This window comes from Canis aureus, chromosome 2 (genome assembly GCF_053574225.1).
Source record: "Canis aureus isolate CA01 chromosome 2, VMU_Caureus_v.1.0, whole genome shotgun sequence".
NCBI classification, from domain to species: Eukaryota; Metazoa; Chordata; class Mammalia; order Carnivora; family Canidae; genus Canis; species Canis aureus.
The window spans coordinates 70,399,058-70,425,724 of NC_135612.1; the positions used below are offsets into that span (position 1 = coordinate 70,399,058).

Sequence of the window (26,667 nt, forward strand, 5' to 3'; positions counted from 1 at the left end):
GCCCCACTGCAGGAGACAAGGGCCAGGGAAGCCTTTTGGAGATGGTTAGGGGACCACTGGGTAGCCAGGAAGGAGGGAGGCCAAACAAGCAGCCATGCAAGAAACCAAAACCGAGAGGACTGAGAGCACTGGGCACATGATAAAACTGACAGTGGCTCCGTAAGACTGTCAGGGCAGCCACCAGAGATGAGGGGGATGGGTCACCTGGGGCCACACTCACATTCTTCTCACTCCCCCTTGTTCCTGTCATGTCAGTCCTGCCTGCAGAACCACCCTCCTCTGACTGTGCTTTGCTGAGGTCACATCAGCACCCCCATGGGAGGGCCCAGAGCCTGGGGAATGCCCCAGCTTGGAACTCATGAAGTTGTAGATTTCCTACCTTTGCTACTTTCTAGCTGCATAACGTGGACAAGTTCCTGCTGTTCTTTGAGTCTCACTTTATGTATCTGTAACGTGGGCACAGTAATGCATACTCAGTGGGTTAATGTAATCATTGAAAGATGCGCTGTAAAGTGCTTAGCGCTGTATTCTATTATAGTTGGCATCTGGCAAAGTAATGGATCCTGTGTCCACCACATGAAACATAAATTCCTCAGTCTGGCATTCAAGGCCCCCACATTCGGGCCAATGTCCAGTCCTAAAACACCTAACCTCTAGCACCATCCCACCAGCCTTACTTTTCTGAATGCCCTTCTGCTGTTCCGCCATCTCATGATCCTCCTGCCTTCCCCTCTGCCTGGTACCATTTTATTCTCTCTTACCTCTTTCAATCCACGTCACTTAACCTTTAAGAAAGGCCCAGCTCCAGCAGTCATAAACTCAGAAAGGGAATATAAGTTAACAGCCTTTCTGAAAATAGAAAGGAGAAGCTAAACACCACTTGAGCTTGGCCTGATGCTCCTGACAAAAGCTTTTCACTCGCTCTGTTGAATTCCCATAATAGCGTCTTCTGGGCCTTCGGTTTGATAGGGCAACATTGGGACGTGCCCTTTCTTATTGCTTCCCTCTGACTTCACATTGACTGTAATCCCTTCAGGGGCTGAGGCTCTCTGTTTCGGATTTACCTTTCTCTCCCTGCACTGCCTGGTGTGGAGTAGACATCTCTGATATTGTTGACTAAGGAAGCATTTCATTGGGGAGGCTAAGCAGCCTCTTTCATTAGCTTAATTCGATGGAGGGCACTCTCAGGGGCTAGTGAAGGTAGAGCTTGTTTTCCAGGCATGAGAGCCTATTCTGTTTCTTCCGTGCCAGTCTGTGCAGTTTGATGGAGGCTGAGAGACTTGGTAGGCAGAGGGCCCCCGGGAGATGCAAACCCAGACACTGTACTTCCATAATTAGATGAGGCAGATGTTGCTTCTGGCAGATTCCAAATCCTAATATTGGAACAATAAGACTCCTCTCACATGTAACTTGACCTCTGAGCTTCTCAAACAGCCCTCACTGATAACAATTCTCTTCTATGCTTTGAACACCGAGGAGAGAATATCACCCTGTTAGCCTGGCTTCCTGCCCAAGAGAGCTTGGTATTGAAAATAACAGTTATTTAAAGGAAATCATCCTGCCTCATCTTGTGTATGTGAGCACGTGCACACACCCCATCCAGCTGTCACTAAGACCTGGTGATGACTCAGTACCTCCCCGAGACCAGAACATTCAGGTTGCTCAGGCCCAAGCCAGTTCCCGTTGTATGGCTGAATCAGAGCAAAGGAAAGTGAACCTACAGACCGGGGATTCACCACCCAGAGTCTCAAATGCTAGGCTGATAAAATACTCTAAGGAAAGTCTGTAGTATACATATCATAGTGGGAGACGGAGTCCTCTCCGTCTGCTTGAATGTGTCTAGTAACAAAGCTTTCACTACTTTTAGAGCAGTGGTTTGTAGGAGGAGGTGGTATGCATCAGAGTGGCCTGTGATACTTATTTTAAAAAGTTAGACCTGAGCCCTCACTAAGACCTCCTGAATTAGAATCCTTAGGGAATGTCTGATGGACTTGGAAAGGTTAATACCTACCCACCCACATTTGGAACCATTGAGAAATGGAGGTCGGACCTGTTGTGCATTGGGATTCAACACAAGGTCTGGCTACAAGAGCAGTAAGCCAGCCTGCTATTCTCCCCAAGGGAGCAGGGGGTCTGCAGAGTCAACACACACTCACCTAGGGATGCAGCTAAATCCTCATCTAGGGGAAGAAGCAGAAAGAGGCCATACTCCGTGCACATATCAGCCTTTACTAGATTAGCCCACCAGCCACTGTGGACCAATGGCTGCCACCCAAAAACCTAGCAACCCCACTGTTGTGGGGATAAGTAAGGGATGGGCAGAAGGACAGGAGTATGTAGGCAAAGTCCCTCTTCATGCAGCCCAGAACACGCCAAGTCTGTCCTCCCCATTCCACCACCAGATAAAACACAACAACCATCACAACAGGAAACATTAAAAAAGAAATAGACGTGGGGCACCTGGGTGGCTCAATGGTTGAGCACCTGCCTTTGGCTCAGGGCATGATCCTGGAGTCCTGGGCTCGAGTCCCACATTGGGCTCCCTGCAAGGGAGCTTGCTTCTCCCTCTGCCTATGTCTCTGCCTCTCTCCCTGTGTCTCTCATGAATAAAATAAAATCTTAAAAAAAAGAAATAGACGTTACATGGACATGGGCTCCAACATCACCCACTCACTGGCAGACCCAGGGGTGTCCTCAGGTGCTACTCTCTGTCCTACTCAGAAAGTGATGACGGGGGACAGCTGTGAGAATAGTCAAAGCTTGGGTGGTCAGGGAAGGCTTCTTTGAGAGGTGGCATTGAAGGTGACTGGTCAGAAGGACCAAGCTTACAAAGATGGGGAAAAGGTCAAGGCCAAAGGATGGCAAAGACAGGAATGAGTGTGGCAGGTTTAGGAAGAGAAAACATGGCTGGGGACTGGAGTGAACAGCGAGGGTGGTGTGAGACAGAGGTCAAAGAAGCAGACAGGGCCCAGATACAGAGAGAAAAATGGCTTGAAAACTTTTGCTTTCAAAAAGCAAAAACAAAAAATCTTTTGCTTCCATCCATGATTAACCCTCCTACGCCTAAACCACCAAGAGACAGACGAAATATATGAAACAATGGTTTTTAAGATTGGATGGCAGTCAGAGCAAGCTAGCAGTCCTGAGAGAAGGGAAACAGGTGTCCCAGCAGCAGGATCGGGGCGGTGGGAAATGCTGGGGAGGAAGGAGCTACAGAGGGAAGGAGACAGAGAGAGTCGGCTCTGGATATCAGCAAAACACAAATACAAAAACAGCAGGAAATCTATTGCGTCAAAAATCACGCCATGGCATCACTCAGAGTATATATTTAGAAGCTGGTATGTCTAGAAGGAACAACAGAGCTGGCCTAGTCAATCTTCTCAGCAGGCTGATGGGGGAACCGTGGGAATGACTTACTCAAAGACACAGCACGGACTGGCAGCAGTAATGACAGTCACAGTGATTCAGTCAGTCGCTGGAACAGCACCAACCCCGTGACAGACACATTCTAGCGCTTTGCACCTACTGACCTGAGTCATCACAACAACCCTGCCAAGTAAATACATTTGATTGGCATCACACCCATTTTTCAGATAAGGAAACTGAGGCACAGAGAATTTAAGTAACTTACCCAGGGTCTCTCTGCCAATGAGCAGCAGAGCTGGGACAAGAATGCAGGTGTCCTCAATCAGTAACCCACTGCCTTCCCAGGGGATTCAGGAGCTCTGGCTCAGGGCAGCCAGACTCCCTCAGCCTGAGACTCCCCAGCCCCACACCAAGGCTCTACACCCCAGCCCTGCAGGTGCTCTCACATGCGGTCAATGCATTTGCTGCCAGCCAGTGATCTCTGATATAATCAGCTTCTTGGCCAAGCTGAACTCCAACAAGAAAAGCAGGCCCAAAGAAAACATGAACCCAGTGCCACATCAAAGGGGCTGTAACAGAGGCACATGCCAATGGAGTGTCAATGAGAGGTCCTTTAATTCTGCGGGTATCAGGGCAGACCCACAGGGAGGTTTGCAAGAGGAAGCAAGAATTTGCCAGGCAGGTCAGAAGAAGTCAGAGGGCTTCCATGCAAAGGTAACAGCATGTGCAAAGGCTCAGAGGTGTCAGAGAACAGGAGCTCTCTGAGACAGCCTGGGCCCTCTGGGGATGGGAAGGGGCAGGGAAGGAGCTGAGGCTGCAGTGGTGGCCACATGGAGTGCCTTGAGTGCCAAGCTAAACAGTGTGAACCTTATTCTGGTAGTTTCTTTCCATAACAAGGTGTGGCCTCTCCTGAGACACCTAGACACAAGCTATGCTACACAGCACCTGGCAGGCTTCACTGGCCCAACCAGCCTTTTCTCTCAGGTATCTCCACCTACCTGCTTGCTTGAGTCACATAGAAGTAGGGACGCCCCTGTGCTGAGTGGCTGGTGACAAGAAACAGTGCCGGAATATAGCCCTTGGTTTGAAATCTCTGCACTTTCTTTGGCTGTGATCTTCTAACATTTAATATATTTGAAAGATCAGGGGAAAGGGTGAGGCTCTGATAAAAAACAACAATACCATGTGGAATCTCTGCTCACCGGGGTGTGGCAGATACCCAATGGGCTGGGACGTGTTGACCACAGCTTTATGAATAGGGGGCATGTGGCAGGTAAGAAAGCTGTGGCTGAGATTCCTTGGGAAGAGCCTAGTGCAGGCCTTCCCACCTACTACCCTGTTTCTCCTGTTACTGTCCTCAGACCTGCCCCATCCTTCCGGACATGGGCATGGACAGAGTGAAGGTGATGTGAATGAGTTAAGGAAAAGAGATCCTAGCCTCACTCTTGAAGTCCAGCTTCACACCTTACATGTGCTAAAAGTCAAGGGCACTCAGAGGCAGAGGGGATGGGACTGTGCACCTTGGTGCAGCCTAGCATCCCACAGATGAGGAGACAGCACCCTGAGACAGAGGGGTGCCATGCTCCTTCTCAGTGGGCTCAGCAAAGGGCCACCACGGCTGTCTGTGTCTGGGGTAGGAGTACCGGGTAGCCAGCAGAGGCCCCAGGAGCAAGAAAGCATCCAAAGAAGGGAGGCAGTGGCTGGTGAAATTCAGTGGGGGCCACTGGGAGCAGGTGTGCTAGCCCTCAACTCCTAGACTTCCTGTGTGGATCTGAGACTCCATATACTCAAGCAGACTCCAAGTCATAGGCTAACTTTAACCCACTCTTCTATTAGGGTGGGCAGCAGGTCTAACCTTTGATTAGGCTGGGCCACCTACATTGGCTCAGGACCATAGCAAAGGGAAGAAAGAACCAGCATCTTTTGGCTCTCACCTATATACCAGGCTCATGCTTAGGATATCACCTCATCACCTCTATTACCCTCATAGCAACCCTGCAAAATAAGTGTTCATCACTATCCTCCTTTTCTTGCTGAGACAACTGTGATTCCAGAAAGAGTAAGTCATTTGCTCAAAGACCCAGAGCTTGTAAGGAGAAGAACCAGAATTTTAACTTGGATCTAACTCCAGAGCTGAATGGAGCTATGGAAGGGAGAGGATGGCATCCAAGGTCACAGAAACCTTGGTATCCTGGGCTGGTCCCTAGCCCTTAAAAATCATGCCTCACACCATACATATGCCCCAAATTGAGGTCATCAACAGGAAAGGTGCAATTCACATGGATGTCCTTATGCTTTTAAAGCCTTAGAACAAACCATATTTGTCTTCCTTTCTTGAGTTTCACTTGGAGGACCTAGCTGATGGTAGATGACCCACAATGAGGGAAGTGGAGGGAGTGCCAGACAAAACTATGGTGTGAATGGGTCTGAACAACGAGACCCAAAAACCAGGATGACTCAGCTAGAACACAGAAGGCTGACAAAGGGATTAATAATGGGATTCAAGTGCAAGGAGCTTTATTTAGAAAAGAATGAGGCTACCTAATTCCCTGGGAAAGAGAAGGTTGATCTCTATAAACGTAAAGTCAGGGAAGTTGGGTCGGCCTCAGCAAAGTGCAGCCAAGGAGTACCCCGTCGGTCCATGACGCTAGTGTGGGAGTTAAGAGTGCCCCGTGCTGGGGTTAGTCCCTATTCAGCCATTTAGAACATCCGTGACTGTGAATGCATTATTTAATTTCTCTGTGCCTCAGTTTCCTCAACTGTAAAATTCAGATTAAGGCAGGGGGTATTGTGAGGATGAAACTGAGTGACTGTATATGAAGCACCCAGCAAATTAGAACGTGCTTGGTGCTAGTCTCTTACTGTAGGTTGGCCCGGGAAGGTACTCTGCAGGTCAGCAACCTTTAAAAATTGCATGGATTTGTCTCTCCCAAATGGAGAAGGGACAGTCTTGATTTTATGGAAGATTTTGCTGCACGATCAACTGGTCTCTCCACCTCGGTATTCTTATCAGTAAAACAGGAATAATAGCTTCTGACCTAATTTTGCATAAGATTGCTTGAAAACTAAGCAAGGCACAGGACAACAAAACCCTTTGAAAAGCAGAAAAATGTAGGACAGGGGGTGAGGATCTGGCATGTCTTAAAAAGCAACTATGGGTCACTACTCAGGTACTTCCCTCACATCTAGAACTCACAGAAGCCTATTGAGAGGCAAGTGTTATGCCCTTGGAAGGTACTATTAGTATTATTTTTCACACAGGAAAAGGCAAAAGTACTCCTGAAGCCAACGTTCTGGAGATCCCGGTTATTGTTCTGTTGAAATAAAATCAGAACCTGAATATATACAAAAATAGCAATTCTACAACAATGTGTTTGCTATGGTGAATTGAACAGTAGTAGCAGCTGGATTGTGCTCTGTAGTATCAATTTATGCATGATCTAGAGTGGAGGGGTGACAGATGGACCATCGGGGAGGCAGTGTAGACACAGTGGGGTGCAGGATCCCCACCCAGAGCTCTGTAAAGTTGAGGCCAGCAGGGTCCCTCTCTGAAAGGTGCTTATGTGGATGGCAAGGTCAAGGGATTCTATGCATATTTGTTGACCAATGGTGATTCCCATGTAGACCCAGCTCAAAAAGGGAGGGGTGTACACACGTTTCACCCAGCATGCCTCTGAAGGTGAGCTCATTTCCATACTGTTTTTCCTTATGGAATGGCTGATGCCTGCACCAATACAGATGTTTTGGTCATAGCCAGAGCCATTGGAGCTGAGCTTGAGTGATCTCTGATGAGTTCTGTTTAGGAACCTCCATGGAGAAGCTGGACTGGTTGCGCCTGATATAATCTGCGTGGAACTTCTCTATTCACCTAGCCGCTGCTGGAATGGCATGATGTCAGGAATAATGTCATGGAATGAGCCCCGTGCAGGAATCAAAAGAGCCAGGCTCTCATTCAGCTGCACCCCCCATTTACCCACGTGACCTTGCATGAGTTGCTTGACATTTCTGGCCCTCAGTTTTTTGGTTTTTTTTCCTTCCTTCCTTCCTTCCTTTTTTGATTTGAATTTTTAAAAAGATTTTATCTATTTATTTGAGAGAAAGAGCGAGCATAAGCAGGGGGAGGAGCAGAGGGAGAGGAAGCAGATTCCCCACCAAGCATAGAGCCAGACTCAGGGCTTGATCCCAGGACCCCAAGACCGTGACCTGAGCCAAAGGCAGACGTTTAACAGTCTGAGCCCCATGGGCCTCGGTTTTCTCTTTTATAGACTGGAAATTGTAATAATATCTCAGAGGGGAATATTATTTATATTATTTATGGTATTTATTTATTATATTTATATTTATTATGTTTATATTTATTTATTTATTATATATTTATATATTATATTATATTATATTATATTATATTATATTATATATATTATTATATATTAAATATATGGTATTTCATATATAATATGAAATATTATTTCATATATGGTATTTCATATATTAAATATATTTCATATATTAAATAATATATGGTATTTCAGCCCTTTAATAGGATACCACTTGGGAAGTTAGAGCATTAAAAAAAATACAGTACTTTAAAAGCAAGCGTGTGTTATTTCATGGTTCCATCTCTAGCAGCAGCATTGGTGATGTGTCCCATTCATCTTACCCAACATGCACTCAGTCAGCAAGCTTTAATTGGACACCTGCCATCCACCAGGCGCTGGGCCGAAACATGAAAACACATGGCAGGGGAATGGCCCCAAAGAGCTCAGACTAGTCAGAAAGACACTCCCAGAAAGAAATCCGTAACGAGTGCTTTAATGGAAGTCTGTAACTGGTGGAGATGTTATCCATGAGTAGGAATGCTAAACTTGGAAGGATAGATAGGTGCTGTTTAGGGAGGGGCCAGGCACTCCCTGGAAAGAACGTGGCTAATGCAAGGGCGTGGCATCAGCCCGTGGAGGCAGGGAGGCAAATGGATGGGCAGGACCAGAGTGGAGGCTCCTGGGCCATTGTTCAGCTCGCAGTGAGGCTGGCATTGTAGAAGGGTTCTGATAAGATAAGGTTGTATACTCCTGCCTAAGAGATTTGGACTTGACCCTCAGGGCAGTGGGAAGCCCCTGAAAGGTCTTGGAGAAGTAATTTAGATTACCACATCCACCCTCTGGAAGGATCACTCAGGCTGTGAGGGATGGAACAGAATGGGGAGGATTTGGGGACATTGGAGATGCCGCTGTAGGAAGCCAGGCAAACGGTGGGAAGAAGGTCCCCTATATCCAGGGCTAGCAAGGGAGAAAGGGAGGAGATGCATGAGAGAAAGACCAAGAAACAGCCAGCGGGGCCATAGCAGGGCAGGCGGCCAGTCAGGTGGCAGTGGGAGGGCTGAGGGTCAGTGGTAGGCATGGAGACACTACGTTTCTGAATGGGGTTGCTGGACAGGTGGTGATTAAGGGACAGGCCTGGGTTGGCTGGGAGATGAGAGACCCAGTGCTCCGATATGGAACCAAAAGTTATTAGTAGGGCTGCTGCCAGGCAACTGGAATTGAGAAGAGCCCTGGGCAGAGATGAGGGGTGGACATGGACATTTGGAGGCGTGGGTCTGCAGGTGTGTCCTTGGTCGGGTTTCCCAGCAACAAGACCCTGGGATGGAGAATGGTGAGCAGGAAGTGGATTGGGAAGTGGGCTTAGCTCAATACCTGTCAAGGAGTAAGGGAAGTAACACTCAGCAAAGGGGGTAGGGGAGCTGCCCTCAGTCATATCTCCATATGGGCCATATCTTGGCCCAGCTCTGGATTGGGAGGGCCCCTCCAATTTTCACATTTTCAGACAGGAGGAGGAGAGGCAGGCCTCTGTGCCCCCACATCAGCCAGCCCCTGGGTGCAGGTGGGCAGTCTTGGTGGAAAAAGCATCCTCTAAGAGTGCTCTAAGAGTCTCCTTGGGGAGACCCAGCTATGGTCCCACATTCAACAAACACTCCTGGCAGCTGGAGGATGAGCCCCTCAGTTCTGGGTCCTGCACCATCATGCACTGCAGGTGGAGAGGAAGCCGTAGGCTCTCATTGCCACTGGAGCCACCTGGAGATATGAGCAACCTGACACCCAGGCCACGCTCCCAGACCAGAAAACTCAGATCTCTAAGTGGGAGAGACAGTACGCACCAGCAGTTTTTAAAACTCTCTGAGCAATTCCAATGTGCAGCTGAATTTAAGACCCTCAGCCCTGGGGGAAGTGCTGGAGATAAACGGAAAGAAAATTGGGCTCACATCCCCGGGGTGCTTGAGGGAGCTGGAGGAGAACTGGGAGAGTGGCCTGGAAGGCCAGGCCTGGGGTGCAGAGAGAAGTGGTTGCCCGCAGCAAAAACCTGCATTTGTCATGCCTCGGGAAGGGGTGGCCCAGCCATGCTTAAATGTACCTGGAATTGACTTTAATCAGGTGACAGGCATGGAGACACTGCTTTTGAAAGGAGTTTATTATTCACTGTTCCCAAGCACAGGGCCGATGCCACCCCATGCAGGGCCACAGAGCAAGCACCAGGGTCTCTCAGGTAGCAGAAGGAGGGAGGGGAGAGCCTTTATTATGGTTTCTGCATCAGTAGTGAACCAGGCAGGGTAGACAAGCTTGAGCAAGTTTAGGACTTGCATAGTTGGACTGATTTCAGGTGGGTTCTGGGCTGTGGGGGCTGTCTAGCTATCTGGTACCTGACCTTCTGGGAACTGGGGCAGGGGGGGTGGGAGGGTGAGGGGTAATATTGGCTTACGTGTGACAATTGGATAAAGGAGGTCACTGCAGGGGATGGGCTCTGGTTGGTTTGCATGTAAAAGACATGCTATAGGGCAAGTTGTTGACTAGGACCAGCCTTAGCCATCCCTGGGAGGGGCAGTCTCTGCAGGATCAGTAAGGACCCCAGATGCCAAAGCACTGTAAAATGCAGAAAATTAAAAGCGTGATTAATAAGCCTGCTCTGTGGGCTGTCAGCTTGGAGATTGGAGATTTCAGTAGCAGTACAGGGCGCGACTTCCGCGACAGTACTCCGTAGCCTTGACCCTGGATTCCTTAGTGCTGCAGAGGACAGGAGCCTTTGGAAGAGATGCGGACTCCCGCATCCAAGAAACTCCACGTGGAGTGCTCAACACACATTTAGCTGTTACTATAATCAGGTCCTAAATATGATGAAATAGAAAAATGCTTCCTTCCGTCCCCCCATTGGCTTTGTGAGGTAGGCTTCCTTCCTCCCCTTCTTGCCTCAAGCAGCACCGGGCTGCTGGCCCTGGAGCCTGTCCTGTGGGTGGCGTGTGCACATGCTGACCAGCATCCCCATCCCTGCCCCGCTTGTCTGGGGGAGGAGAGCACACTGCGATGTGTGCCCTAACAACCTGACATGGGGTAAGACCAATGGTTCCAGCTCTACTTAAGATTTTGTGCTGTCTCATCGCAGTCCAGGAGGATATGATTTATGGAAAGGCCTAGAGTCATCAACAGCTTGGGGGGAACACAACTCCGAAGTCTATTTTAGAAAGGAAACCTTGCAGTTGCAAGAACAAGATAACTGAGTTCTTGTGCGACTCCCTCACCTTGCCTGAGAGGGGGTTGGAAATCATCTTGACCAACAAGATGATACATTTTTCTTTCCTCCCAAGTAAAATAAGCAAGTTTAAGAACTCTGACCTCACGCTCTGCCGCACACAGGAGGCTCAAACCGGCCTTGCAAAGGCTCATCTGAGATTGACTTTGCGTAGCACCTCGTGGTCCTGTGTTAGGCGAGAAATACATGTTCTTTAAAACACACCTTCTGTTTTGAACAGCTCCCGAAAAGGAAAGTTAGAGGCTATCCTCTGAGGTTGCCCAAGGGCCTGTGTGAAGGTGATCACAGCTGTGTGCACAACAGCCCCTTCCCACACTTGCTTGTTTCTCCCAGAGACACTGTGCCAGGCATGAGCTCTGTCCTCAGGAGGCAAGAAGTCTACATGATGTTACAAAATGCTGAGTCCTTGGCTCCATTTGGGACCAAATGCCCAGGAGCACTGTCAACAGCCACTGAGGATTCTTTGGTCTGAGGCAATGGAAGAAAGTCAGATGCCATATCTGGTACTCTGGTGACCCCTCCCTGGTATCTGAGGCACCTGCAGTCAGGCTTCGTGGATCAGAACTCAGGTTCTCAGACCCAAGACCTGGTGTTCAGTCATGAATATCCGGAACCATATTGTGGCCTCAATGAGCCCTGTAACCTCTCTGTGCAGCAGTGAATATTTTTGAAACCTGAGTGTGATCGTGTTCTGTACCTCCGAGGGCTATGTGGAAATTCAAGAAGATTATCTATGTAATGGGCTTCCCATCACAGTTGATAATTAAAACCACTCTTTCCTGTTGAACACTTAGAGTTGCAGGGTCCTGTTGAGCCCTTGTTATATCCATTAACTCATGTAATACTCCTGACCCGTGAACAGGTAGTAGTGTTACCCCATCTTACAGATGAGAAGACTAAGCGTAAGCAGTTAGGTTGGCCAGAGAGAAGGGGGAAAAGAGGTAAAATTCAAATCCAGACAGCTGGGATTTCATAGGAAGCAAGTTCGTGAACTCCACTGTTGGCTAAGCTCAGCCCCTCCTGAGTAACGTGGCACCCAAGCTCTACTCTGGACATTCCTGCCATTCGCCTTCTTCCATCCAGACACCATTAGCATCGTGAGTTAGGGGTCACCCACCCTGACTTCAGTAGTACCCACTTTACTCCAGAAGTGGAGACCAGACCAGCCACCAGAGTGATGTCTTTAGGAAAGAGTCCACATGTCTTTGCATTTAAGACTTCACAATCACAGGCTGTACCACAGACTTGGCTGGTCATTAATAATAGAAATCCACTCACTGTGCTCACTGATAAGCGTGACACCAGAAATGCTGGACCATAGATTCAAGGAAGTAGGTGTGCAGACTGTTCTACAGCTCCTGGTTGTCCTCAGGGACACGTCCAAGCTCCATGGAATGGCAGTAAAGCTGTGCATGACCAGCCTCCACGAGCATCCTCTGGCCCTACGTTCCCACTATGGTGGGTTGTTTCCCAGTGAACCTGAATGGATCAGGCCACAGTGCTACATGCTGTTCCATACTCCAGGACTGCCCTTCCAGTTTCTCTCCTCTTCCCAGCCTTTGGTAGCATTGAGGATGGCCCCCCGGAAGCCCCCCAAGATCCTGTGGGAGGAGCTTGGCTTGATTCCCATCTGCACAGCAACTGGCTGGCAGGCCTCAGCGTGGGCTTTTCTGTCTCCACATCTGGAACATGCAGCAATAGCTTTGGCCTCTCTGGCTGCTGGGAGGTGAAATGAGACAATTGTGTGACAACCTCACACTATGCTTGGCACATAGTAGGAGCTTAATTGGGTTAATTCCCTTGTCTTTCCCCAACCCACCCCCCAGCTTTCTGTTTTTGCTTTTACTGAGGCAGCAGGTAAACACTAAGAAAAAACAAAATCAGCAACAACATACACACACCAAGTAGGCATCGCGAAAATCCCACTTGCATGTGAGTCATTTTTCTTTCTTGCTCGGTCTTAAAAAAAAAAAAAAATGAAGCTGTAACTCATCTACCATAAAAGCCATCCTTCTAAGATTTTTAGTATATTCACAAAGCTGCACAATCATGGGTCTTTTCTAATCCCAAATATTGTCATCATCCCCAGAAAGGAAGCCCATTCCCGTGGGCAGTCACTGAGTCACTGTCCCTGTCCCCGCTCCCTCCGCCCACCCCCCTCACCCCCCCAGCAACCACTCTTCTGCCTTCCATCTCTGCCTGGTCTTTCACACAGAGTTCTCCACCCATCCCCAAGCTGGTGTTGGCCTGGCCGATTCCTCCCACGGCAGTGGGGACATCAGAGGAGCTTGTGAAAATAAATCATTATTATACACAGAAAAGGGAGTAGGATTGAGGATCCCTTTACAATCAGGACCTGGTTGTTGGCCTTCTGTGAGCCAGTTGGCCCACTCCATGCTTCAGGGGTCCCTGCCTGCTGGAACCTCGTGCAATCTGGGGACTGGGAACCTACCAGTGTCTCTGGGCTCAAAGGCCTCCTTAGGGAGCTAGGCCTGGGACAACATGACAGTGAAGTTCTGCCCCTGGGGGTTCTCAGAACCTGACCTGAAGCCGCCTGAGCCTTGGCCCAACAGCCCACTGTGTGAAGTCTTTTCAGGTCTGAACATGCCTCTTTGTGGGTCTCTATTCGCTTTCCGAGGAAATAGAACATGTCAACTATTTAGCATTGAGCGTTTTGCTTTCTCCCCCATCAGAACTGCCTCCTGTGGGCATTCTCTTCTTGCACAGTGAGAGCTTTGTTTGTAAACTTGGTTAAAAAAAAAAAAAAAAAAAAAAGCAGCTCAAGAAGAATGCTGCTCAGGTCAGCATAGGAACAGCTCCGGCTGCATTGAGCTGCATTAAGACCACGGGGGCTGCGTGAGTTCATCCAAATGCCCCTTGAGTGGCCCAGGCTCACCTTCCCAGCCCTGGACAGAGAAGAATCCCCTGCCTAAGGGGCAAGCTGTGCCCCAGCCCCACCACACCAACCCACTGGGAATCAGGGAAGCTACAGCTACTGCCTTTGTATGTCCTCAGACAGGACTACTATGGATCTGGTCTTGTGGGCCACAGAGGCATCTGGGAACTGGGACCAGCAGAAACAGTAGCTTCTTCCATGCATCTACCGTGTGCCAGGCCCCACAGCCCAAACACTATCCGATCGCACTCTCAGGACAGCCTGCGAAGTGGCTGTGGTTGTCCCCATCCACTGGTGAAGAGACAGAGATTTCCAGGGGCTGTGAGCGTGGTTTCCCCCAGGGCTTACCATGATGCCCCAGGGGTCATGGCATCAGCTGGTCCTGAGATCCCTGAGTGGCCTTGGGCCCCCTGAACCCCACAGGTCACCACCGCACAGGTGGCTCTGAGGACTGGCCAGCCTCATGCATGGAGAACGCCATACACGTAAGGCTGGTGCTAAACCTGTGTCCGGTCTTGTACTCAGCCTTTGTTGGTGGGGATCACGCTGGTGCAGTAGGGACTTCTGCAGAGGGCCAATGCTGTTTGGCCTAGGGGCCGAGCCCCAGCAGGAGGACTGAAGGCCACAACCATTCACTGGCCGCCTCTTTCTCCCTGCAGGAGAGCACCTGGCCATACCTGTTTGGAGTGATTGCTGTCCCCGCCTTGGTCCAGCTGGTGAGCCTGCCCTTTCTCCCTGAGAGCCCGCGCTTCCTGCTCTTTGAGAAGCATGACCAGGCAGGAGCCGAGAAAGGTAGGAGCCCACGGCCTTTCATATATAGCTCAAGCCTCTTCACGGGGGTCAGCACTAAATGGCACGCTGGGAGCTGGGTTCATTCCTCTCTGCGGACACTGCACCAAGTGCCCCTGGACACCTGTGTTGCTTTATCTTCCCAACAGCCTGCAGTGGGCACACAGATCATACAGGGAGCCTGGAAAAGCCAGGACAGAGCTGGATAAGACTCAGGTCTGCTCACATCTGGGCAGTGTCTCCCCATTGCCATGTCTCAGGTGGTCCCAACCACAAGACAATAGGAACCCAGTTACTTAGCGGTTTAGGTCTATTTGGCTCTCTTCCCCACCTCTCTTCTTCACTTCCTGGTTCTGTTGTCCTAAGACTCATAAGGAAAGGAAACATGCAAGTGCAATATGAGCACCCATAGCCTGCCAGCATGGGCTGGGCGCCAGCAGCTCTGTGAAGGAGAAGCAGAGCATGCCCATTTTACAGGAGAGAAACATGATGTGCACGATGGGGCTGGGGACTGGTTTTAGGTCACTTTCCTTAGATCCCCTGAATGATGAGGTGCCGGGTCAGATGCAGAGCATTCAGAATCAGAGGCATTCCTACAGGGCCCTGAAAAGGCAACCTATTTTGCCCAGACGTAGACAACTGGAATGAACAATGCATTCTTCTTGTAAAAGGAGACAGCTGACAGCACCTCTGTTACGCATGAGGGGCTGGATGAACCAGTGCTGCTTTCACATCCCCAGCTCTGCTGCCTGACCTTATTCTAACCTTCCTGAGCCTCGGGATCCTCATCCGTAGAAGGAAATAATATAACCCTCCCTCTGGGCTTGTTATGATGGTTAAATTAGGTGATACATATGAGGTTCATAGTAGCATTTGTTGTCCATTATTCTGAGAACTCTGTCCATTTTCTTATCCATTCTGTCCTCTGGTGTAAATTTCACTAATGTCCACATCTGAGAAAAAAAATTGAGAATTATATAGTCTTTAGTTTACTATAATTTGTGCAATGCATTTTAAAATCCAAACAACCTAAGCATTTTCTGAATTAACAAATGGGATACTAATAATTGCATCTCTTTGCCTAGCAGTGTATGGTCAGGATCTATTTTCTCATTTACAGCATTCCTGTAAAATGTGGAATCAGATGACATTCTCATTACCTTCACTGTTTACACAAAAGAACTGAGGCTTACAGGGCTGAGGTGACCTGACCAAGGCTGTGGTTTTCGGTTTTTGGTTTCTGATGCCTTTAAAAAGATAATGGGAACTGCAGATCTTTCTTTAGCGGAGTGCCCATGGTCACAAAATTGTCAAGAGCATGGCAGTAGGGGTGGGACTTGATCCTGCCCCCCTCCAGGGGATTCCCGTTAACAGCCCTCCTCCATCTTTTTTATTATTATTATTGGAGTTCAATTTGCCAACATATAACATAACACCCAGTGCTCATCCCTCCCCCATCTTACAGCTCTAAGTGTCAGGAGGAGGACTGGAACCAGATATTTTCCTCCCACTCTGCTCATGCACAGAGACACCAGTGGATCGTGTTCCAGGGAACTTCCCACGGGGCCCCTGGGGAGGCAAACCATCCAGAAGTCAGGCTGCAGAGAATGAGGCTGGTTGTCAGATACGGGAGGCTCTGGAGCAAAACTACTGTGGCTGAGAAAGAGCCAAAGGGAACTGAGTCCCAAAAGTAGCCAGATTATGGATCAGTGGAAGGCGGTGATTCCTCCAGTTCCATCCCTCCTGGCTTCATCAGCAAGAACTCTTGGGAAATGCATCAATTAAGCATGGTTGGAATGGGCAGTGCATGTAAATGCCTGAGAGTGAAAAAGGTTTATTTCACAGCACAGTAGGGAGTGAGATAGAAGTCTAGTTATAAAAAATGATAAATATTACACGTGTGCTTTAGACAAAGAACAAAGATGTTGTTGGCCTTAGGTTGAAAGAGAATTTTGAAATTTGCATCTGTGCTAATAAAAGTGGAATTTCACTCCAGACGTTCAGCAAACAACAGATGTTTACTGTACTGGGCTCTCTGCCAGGTGGATGGGGAGAGAGGGAAGAGCAGGATAGCGTCCCAGCCCTCCAGGAGGTGAGGGCGAGGGTAGGAGAGATGGGCAAACTCATGAATAGCACATCTGTATTGAGAACTGTATCATTCTAAGCACCTCACACATATTAGACCATTAAAGCCTCCCAAACATGGAAAGTAGATCACATTATTATTCCCATTTTAAAACAAACAAACCAAAATAAAACAAACAAATAAAAAAAACAAGACAAGATAACTTGATCAAGGACACAAAGCTAACAAGTGGTGGCACTGGGATTTGAACATTGACAGTCTTGCTCTAGAACCTCTGGCATAAACAAAACACATTCTATTACCCAGCACTTACTTTGTTTGGCACTGTTGGAGATATGCCTTGTCTGATCTGTTGGTAATTTGGGGACAGAGGCCCTGCAGCTGTCAGCTATTGCTTATAATAATGCTGCCCATCAAACCACCTCAAAAGTCACTAGCTTAAAACAATAGTATTTATGATTCCCTAGTGTATGGGCCAGCAGTGAACTTCTGTTAATCTTGATAGGGCTCGCCCTTGCAATGCTTCTGGTCTTAGCAGAAGTTCTCTGGTGTGTCTGGTGGTTCGCTGACTGACCTAGGCTGGCCTCAACTCTGTTCCATGGGCTCATCTTCCAGTGGGCTGGCTCAGGCATATTCTCATGGTGAACTCAAGAGTTCCCAGAGAGGAAGTAGAAAACACAAGTGTTTTGAGTTTTTTTTAGGATTTTATTTATTTATTCTTGAGAGACACAAAGAGAGGGGCAGAGATACAGACAGAGGGAGAAGCAGGCTCCCTGTGGGGAGCCCAGTGCAGGACGCAATCCCAGGACCCCGGGATCACGAGCTGAGCCAAAGGCAGACTTTCAACCACTGAGCCATGCAGGTGACCCTACAAATGGCTTTTCAAGCTTCAACTCAACTAAAAATCCTATTGGCCAAAGTAACTGACATGGTGAAGCCCACAGTCGGGGGGCGTTGAGGTTGGTACACAGCTACAAAGCAAAGGACACACACGTAGGGAGGTCGTGAATCAGGGCCATGGATGCAACCCAACCATATCACCCCCTTGCAGGATTTCCCACCCTACCCCACCTGCAGTTCATAGTTCTAATTTGATCTCAAGTTACCGGTGGCCCTCTTGTTGGAGAGGAGTTGAGGAGAAGCCCCCAGTGTCTAAAAATAGGGAAAAGAGCCCAAACTTCCACTGTGAGAAAGGGGGGATATTGAATTGATAGAAATGAAATATTAGCATAGGCAGCATGATAGGGCAATAAATGCCTCAGTCATGAGGATCGGGAAAGTGGCATTGAGCAGGACCCTTTGGGGTGTAAGAGACAGAAGCTGCAGCCTAAGCAAAAGGGAAACTCTTAAGTCATGTCCCTGTGAGTGGTATTTGAGGTCACCAAAAATTAACACCCTGCTCTCTGGCCCAAGTTTGACAGCAATGAAATATGGATGCAGGAGCAGAGGCGATGGGATGAAAATGTTACTTTCAGTGGCCCATCCAGGAGGAAAGTCATATCAGGAGCGAACCATAAGAGTTCTTCCTCATAATAGGGAGGGAAGGGCCTGGAATTCCTTCAGACACAGTGGGGTCCAAGAGCTAAAATCAAGCTATGAAGGCTCTCTCTCTCTCTCTCTCTCTCTCTCTCTCTCTCTCTCCAAATCCTAGACCTTTTTAGGATTCATTGGCTTTATTCTTAGACAAGCTCTCTCCACTTGGCATCAAGATAGTCCTGAGTGGCTCCAACTTTATAACACTGTTTTAGGGGGACACAGATTCCCTTTATACATAGCATATACCTCAACCCCTGAAGGAAAGAACCCTAATTGGCCCTTATTAGGTCACATGGCCATCCTTGAACCAGTTGCTTCCCTGGGAATTAAAATTCCTTGAGTGGCCTGCCTGGGGATTACTATCCCATCTGGTAATTGGGGGGTGGGGGGCTGTGATATTTGAATTACCCCTCTACTAGAATTACAGGGACCAGGGGAGGAGAGCTTCAAGAAAAAAGATACAGGCAAGAGAGGAAGGGGAATAGATGCCCATCACCAGAAGAAGTGATACCCCTGAAAGCTCCCTTCCTGGGAGTGCTCCATCGCCCCTCACCTTTGGTCCACATTGGTCTTTGCTGCTGGAATCCCAACTGGGCATTTAGACTTAGTGGAGAGTTCAGAGGTAGTGGTGGTTTTGTGGATAGGATGGAGTGTGTTTCCTCAGCAGCCAATGATAGGCTAGAACCCTGGCCTGAACAGAAAAGGGAGACTGTCACTGTTGTCCACCATTGTAATTTGGGTTGGAACCATGCTCTAGGGGAAGATTGTTTCTTTCATCTTTTTTGGAGAGAAAGGTATGTGGGTCAGGATTCAGGTCCACCACCTTATGATAGAAAACCCAATGGTAGCGTGTTAGACCAAATAGAAGAGTATTTCTCTCTCATGCGTAAGAAAATGTTGAAAGTAGGCGATCTATGTTCTGATCCTTTGTGGTGTCAGGGACTTTGTTCCTTCTAATCCCTCTATCTGCCATCCTCAGAGGGTTGCCTCAGGGTCCAAAGTGGCTGCTGTCACAGCTGTATTCCAGCCAGGAGGAGGAAGGTGGGAGGGAGGGATCACTTGCTTGTCTACTTGAGAAGTCTCCTTGCAGGCTCGCACACTCTGTGTATCTGTTTGGTCAGAATGTGATCATGTGGCCTCTCCTATCTGCCAAGGAGCCTGGGAAATGTCATTAATTAATACCCTGTAGCCACAGAGAGTTAGGACTGCTCCTGAGGAAGAGGGAAGAAGGAGTAATAGCATCTGGCCCCTGGTACGTTGGAAGTACCGTTGGCTGGGACCAGTAAGACCAACCAGGCTGAGGCATTTTGGGTGCTCTGAAGGCTAATTTGGGCTCCTTCCAAATGGCACTGTTTTAACAGCCCTATGATACTTACATAAAGGTGAGGCTGAATGAGCTCTGGACCCACTCAGCTAAGCCCTGAGATTAATGGGAACTACCTTCATTTATCATTCCTGAACATTTCCACGGCACTCCTACACCCACCCCGTGAGAAGGTCTTCCTCCTTCCAGTGAAAGCAACTGTCTGCATCTCGCTACATTTCCAATGATGCCTAGTGCCTTAGGGAATGTCATGAGGCCCCTTCTCTGTAATATGCCTCAGTGACCTGAGCTGGACGAAGGGGCTGTTCCAGGGGACAAGGTCACATGCCAGGTAGATGGAAGCAGGTCCCCGTAATGGTCCTTGATGGAGACAGCTAGCCTCAGTTTCTTTTAGCGAGGGGTGAATTACCCCACCTTGGCTACCAGAGGTCTGGTTTTTATTAAGTCAAGAACTATATGCAAATGAATTCATATCAGAGGAGAATTGCAAACACGAGCTTTTCCGAAACCATTACAACAGCTGGCCTCCAGAGGAGCACAGATCCCATGGATGGCCAGGTGTGAGGCCCAGGCTGTCGGGCACATCCATGTGGCGGCAGAGCTAGATGAAAGCCCAAAGCACGCACAGCCTGGAGGTCTCGGGTGTCTGCCCCAATGGACCCACCATGATGTGAGCACCCCCTGTTCTTTCTGCTCTCCTGGCATCCTCCCCAAGCCCCTCCCAACTCATGGCCAGGATGGCCGCCGCCCTGTCTGTCTGCCTCCAGCCTGTCCAGTTTCATAAAGAGATGACACTGACAGGCTCTCCAGGGGAAGGAAAAGCAGCCTTATTTGGGGTGACAGATTCAGAACCAAATGGGAGAAGCCACAGCGGGTCACCACTAGAGCGGAGATGCAAGATGGAACAGGCTGCTTGCAGAGGTGGGGAGTTCTTGTTTCTAGAGGTGTTGAGCACTGGGCGGGAATGGGAGGAACCCATGGAAACTGCTGGAAGGTGGGGCTCAATCATGCCCCGGTGCCCTGCCTCCCAACATTCTGTAGGCCTTGGTTTCCTAATCCGTGCCCTGAGGCAGGGCAAGGTAGTCAAGTCAAGGAGAGTGGGTGTGGGGGGGAAGGGCGTTGTCAACTGTAAAGGACTGCACACATCAAAGGGGATTGTTTGCTTCTGTCCTTTCTGCATCACCTCGCCTTTGAAGAACAGGATTCTGTGGCTAACGTGAATGAATTTTTTTCCTCTGGGAATAAAGAATTTGTTTAATATTAGAGGGAAAAAATCCCCCAGCTCTTCAGCCCTCTTACCAATCAGCTGTCATTTGTACCAGAACTTTTTCTGTCCTTTTGCATCACGTTCCATCATGTTTACATGGGGATCATCACTCGGATTCATATATGAGGCTGCTTTTATCCCCAGCCCCTATCTTGTGTCCTGAGCATGTCTCCTCATTACTGTTTGTATCTTGTCATGTGTGACTGGCAGAATGAGGGCCCCCAAGTGTGTCCCCATCCCAATGCTTAGAACCTGTGAATGGCACCTGACATGGCACAAGGGACTTTGCTGATGTGACCGCCTTAAGGATCTCGAGGTGGGGACAGTTGTCTCGGATTGTCCAGATGAACTGGGTGTCATCACAAAGCTCCTTGTAAGTGAATGAGGGAGGAAGGACAAGGTCAGAGAAGGATATGTGGCCGTGACAGCAGGTGTCAGAGTCAGAGGGAGACTGAGAGTGCCCTGTGGGTGCAGGACGGGACACCTCTCGAGGCTGGAAATGGCCAGCAGGCGGATTCTCCCCCGGAGCCTCCAGAAACATCACAGCTCTGTGACACCTTGGTTTTAGTCCCGTGAGACCCACTGTGGACTTCTGACCTCCAGGACTGTCACATAAAAACTTCGTGTTGTTTCAGGCCTCTAGTCTGTGGTGTTTTACTGCAGCAGCATAACATCAGTTTAAGTAAGCAAAATCTGTCCAGGCTGAACTACAAATTAATCTTATTTTTAAATACTGTTAATTTTTTTTTACTTGAACTTTCAACATTGCTGGGCATTCTGATTGTTTCTATTTTTCTTTACAATAAGTAATTGGGCGAAAGGAGATGCTCTGCTTTCATGATCCCTGGGAGTTGCAAATCTTTGGGACACCAAAAATCTCAGGGAGACCTGCGATCAGGGTTGAACAGCTCACCTGCAGCCCCCGATAAAATAAGGAATAAGGTTCAGATTCGGCTTGTCTCTCTCTAAACCTGGGGTCGTTAAAGTACATTGTGCTCCCTTGTGTGTGTACACGTACACTTGTAATTGTAACACACAGTGTGTGCAGACAAGTTCATTAGTACAACATAGCTGATCCCTTGGTTGCTGCACTTAAAGCCCAGAAAATTGCCTCCTCAATATTATGATTTCCTGTATTTGAGCCAGGTTGAAACTCCACACAGGCACCTTTAACAGCAGAAGATGGTTAAGCAATTGTGTGTCTGTATTCTGAGCTGAAAATTCTTTCTCCCAACTTGATTCACTTGTTTAGCAATTATAAAATGATTGTAGCATCATGAAGGCATCCTTAGGACATAATGTTCAGTGGAGGGGAAATAGAACAGAAATAAATCCGTGGGCAGCCCCGGTGGCTCAGCGGTTTAGCGCCGCCTTCAGCCCAGGGCGTGATCCTGGAGACCCGGGATCGAGTCCCATGTCGGGCTCTCTGCATGGAGCCTGCTTCTCCCTCTGTCTCTCTCTGTCTCTAATAAATCAATAAAAAATCTTAAAAAAAAAAAAAAGAAAAGAAATCCATGTGATCACAAAAGCATGGAAATAGTAGAAGCAAGTAGGACAGCCTGGGAAGAAGGCAGGCATAGGTGGAGATCACCGTTTTGTGAGAGAGCTGTGCTTTGTGCTGGGCGGGCTCTGGGTAAGGGAGGATGTCTGATGCGCCCCTGCAGCCTCCTAACCACCAAATGCATCCACCAAAAACAAAGCCATGTGCCTAGGAAGGAAGCCCTGGTATGGCCAGCCCCTCCCAGACGGCTCTTACCTGGGGATTCTTGGGACACGGTGTCCCCTGGGAGATGACGATGACAAGGGAGAGGGGGAGGGGCAGTTTTAGTGCCCTGCTCCCTAGGAAGAGGGCACCTGAACCTGGCAGAGGAGGAAACCTCCTCCCAGGTCCTCTCCCTGCCTCAGCCAGCACAGTTAACCTGCTCTAGGAAGACCAAGCCCTCCGCTGGTCGTGCTCTGTTGTCATATTTATTGTGTGAGCCCGATGAGTGACCCCTGAGAGTGCCCCCCTCCGTGCCCCTGGAGTAATTACCTCTCAGGACTCCCTTTCCCCTGGCTGGAGACCCTGCTCATGGGCTGGCTGCCAAGCAAAGGACCAGGTGCCTTCCTACAAAACACCCAAGGGTCTAAAGGATCAAGAAAACAGCTCAGAAACCACCCTGAGTTCCCGGAGCACAAAGGCACATCTTGAACTTGCTCATACACTTCATTCCAGACTGAATCCCTTTAAATTGAGAGAATCGTCAAGGGTTCCAGCCAAGCAGGGGATGCTTTCTGTATTGGGTCTGTGGTTGCTGCCAATCTTGTGCAGCCCTGAGCCTACTGGGGGTCTCCATGCCTTGAGAGCTGGGGCAATTGCCTGGAGCCCCAATTTTACAGCACAAGGCAGGTCCAAGCCCTCTTCAAGATGTCTTGGAAATGCTGAGCATTTCTGGGCTCCAGGCTGTGGGGGGCACCAGCCTCCCTGTGTGCTGCTCTACCTCGCATCATAAACACCCCAACCTGAACTTCAGGAAGCTTTGGTTTCCTCAAGCGCCATAGCAGCAGGCACGCAGCCCGCATCCCTTGAGCATTTCAAGGCTATATTGAAGGTTTCGGGAGGGACTCCAGGCAGGAGGTCCCTGAGACACCCTCTTCTTTTCCCTCTCCCTGCTGCCCATGGTCGCCTCTGCCTTCTGGGTGGCCCTGGAGCTCGTATTCCTCCCCTGCTAGCCTGCCTTCCCTTCCAAAGCTGGAATCAGGCAACGTGCAGATGTTCAGCAAACACCTTCCACTCTAGGTGTTTGTCAAAATACTTTCTCAGTCAAGTCACTTCTCTCCTTCCAAGACACTCTGGTGTCAGCCATTAAGTTTACGTGCTTTTCTTTCCTTTGTGTACCTGGTAACCTCACTGCTGCTGTTCTGATGCTGCCTGGCTGTCTGGAAGGCGCCCGTGTGCCATAGTGCCGCAGTGTGGGCCCGGGGTGGATGGAGAGGCAGCCGGGCTGGGTGCTGCCCCTGCCTCCCCGCACGGTAGCCGTAAGTCCAGGCGAGTTGCCCATTGTCTCAGACATGTCCTCAGTGTCCCCTCCCCCCACCGCTGTGAAATAAGAGGAACACAGTGCTTATCTCCAAGGCCCAGAAGGATCCTCAGGTTGAGATCACAGATGTGAGAATGCTTCGTGACATGTGAAAACACGTGGTAACATAGGGTCAGTGATTATGAGCATGTGGCTGAAATCAGCCAGTCAACAAACAGTCGTGGTATATCAAGTAGGTCCTGGTTGAAAGGGTGGAGGAAACAACCTCCCATAGAGGCCACGAGTACCCTGGACCCAATAATGGCCTCGGGGTCCTGCAGATCTTTGGGCATCATGAAGATCCTTCCACAGCATTCTGTAATGTTGGGCCTGTCTCAGAGGGCCTTGAGGAGGACCTGGGAATGCTGCCAGGTTGGAAATAATTGTCTTCCTTTTTGGTCCAGCTTATTCCCATGGAAGCTCAGTGCTTCTCCATGGAGCTCAGACTCCGTGTGAGTCACTTCTGTGTCACTCTGGGATCTCTGGGAAGTGGACACCAAGTGGGACTAAGCGGCACGGATTTTATTGGAGTTAGTGGCTGTATAAGAAACGTGGAGGGAGTCAACAGACCATGATATCAGTTGGACCCTCAGTGGGCAAGAGAAGGGTGGGGCTGGCAACCCCCTCAGTCTCAGGGGAGTCCTATGTCCCTAGAACAGGGATGCCTTGGTTTCCTTGCTGTGTCTGGAAGCAGTCCCTGCCATTGTCTGCAAGAGTCCCTGAAGAATATGGCCTGGACACACGGGGCGATGATTTGCAGAGCACAGCAGCTGTGGCCTTTGGTCAGTTCTATCCCTGTGGTCAGAGGTCTACAGGCACATCTCTCCAGCCACCACACAGATAGAAGCCACGTGCTTCTAGAACCACGCACTCAACTAAGAAGTGAGGTGGAGCCACGCCTTCCCTGAGGTCCCAGCAGGGTTGGGATGGCCCTATATTAGTCCAGGGCTCTCCACAGAAAAACAAAACCAACAGGGTGTGTTGTCTGTGTAAATATTAAAAATATGTAAATACATTTTAGAAAGAGAGAGGTTTATTTCAAGGAATTGGGTCATATTATTGTGGAAATTGGCAAGTCCAAAATCTGCAGGGCAGGCTGCTGGCCTGGAGACCCAGGGAAGAGTTCATGTTGCAGGTGATGTCTGAGGCCATCTGCTGGCAGATTTACCTCTTTTTCCTGGGAGCTCAATCTTTTTAGTCCTTCAGCTGATTAAATGAGGCCCATTCCCATTATGGAAAATAATCAACTTTATTCAGAGTCCACCAATGTAAATGTGACTCTCATCTAAAAACTCTCTTCACCAGGATATCTAGACTGGTGTTTGACCAACTTATCGTTAACCCTAAAAATTGTGGGGGTTAGGCCTGCCAACAGCCCACACAGTTGAAAATCTATATAAAACTTTCGGCTTCTCAAAAACTTAACTATTAATAGCCAACCGTTGACCAGAACCCTTACCAATAACATGAACAGTCAACTAACACATATGCTGTATGTTATATGTATTGTATACTGTATTCTTACCATGAAGTAAGCTAGAAAAAGGAAAATGTTATTAGGAAAATTATAAGGAAGAGAAAATTCAAATAGTGCCATATTAAAAAATCCATGTATTAGTGGATCCACGCAGTTCAAAGGTCAACTGTGTCTGGGTGCCGTGGCCCAGACACGCTGACACATAACATTAGCCAGTCATGGTCCCGCGTCATCTTTCCCTCCCCTAGTCATCCCCCGGCACTGGCCATGCTGTGGTATCATCGCCTGTTTCTGTGACTCTCCTTCTCTCCTTCTCCACACAGTGATCCTCTCAAGGGCAGAGACTGTGTTTCCTTGAGTGCCATGTCCCCGGCCTCCAGCACAGACTTCCATTGGCTATGCACTGTATAGACAAGGCTTTGGAAAGAAATAAAAACCTTGAAAGTGTGCTTCAATCTGTTGAAGACCATTCACCTGTTAAAGGTCATTAAAAATACTGAATTTTCCAGAATTCCTTGGCCGGGCAAAAGCAAATGGGCCTCCCCTTTCCATAGATAAGCAGCTCAACCTAGAGATATTTGGGAACTTGCTCAACCTGGCCATTTACAGAGCTGGAGCTCAAAAACCAGGCTCCCTGACTCCCAGGAGGGAGATTCTTGTAGCTACTTCCCATCTGGACTCTCACAGGTCCTCTGTGATAAGGATGGAGATGGGGTTCTGGCAGAATGGCCCCACTTTCTAGGAGGCAACATATTATACTTGCCTCCTCTCAGGACTCACCCATTGAGAGGCTGCCACTCGAATGAGTAGAGGGGGATCCATAGGTGTACCTGGGCAACAGAACACATCCTAGAACAGCCACCCAAATATCCCATGACTTGTTCTACATAGACTGGGCACTTAATGAAATGGCAAGGATGTCGATTTTAATGTTCTATGAACCAAGGAGCTCCCTGCAGGGCAGAGAGGAAGGGAGACTCCTAAGCCCCAGCTTTGACTGGGCGGTCTGTGGATGAGACACAGCCTGCAGAAAATGCTCAAAAGCAGAATATGTGCATCATCTGAGCATCCCTGCCAGTTATTTCCCAGGCATCAGTCTCATTAAGCCCTTCCAGATGACAGATACCGAAAGAGATCACGGTGTCCAGTGTTACACACTGGCCAGGGGCAGGAGCCACACTCCTGTCATATGACCTGTCTGGGCTATGGTTTCTCCACCTGTATAATCAGGACTGGGTGAGATGCTTTCTTCAGGTTGGCGCAGTCTGGGTTCTGAGGTCAGGACCTGGCAT

General features: G+C 49.0%; 1 protein-coding gene across 2 annotated transcripts in view; it reads left to right on the top strand.

Moving 5' to 3' along the window:
* The window catches only part of SLC2A9 (solute carrier family 2 member 9), a 205,612-nt gene that overhangs the window by 87,558 nt on the left and 91,387 nt on the right, over positions 1-26,667 (top strand). For both annotated transcript variants that reach the window (XM_077878366.1, XM_077878360.1), the window contains one exon: positions 14,497-14,629. In XM_077878366.1, the coding sequence (XP_077734492.1) occupies positions 14,497-14,629 (133 nt within the window). The remainder of the gene's footprint in view (positions 1-14,496; positions 14,630-26,667) is intronic.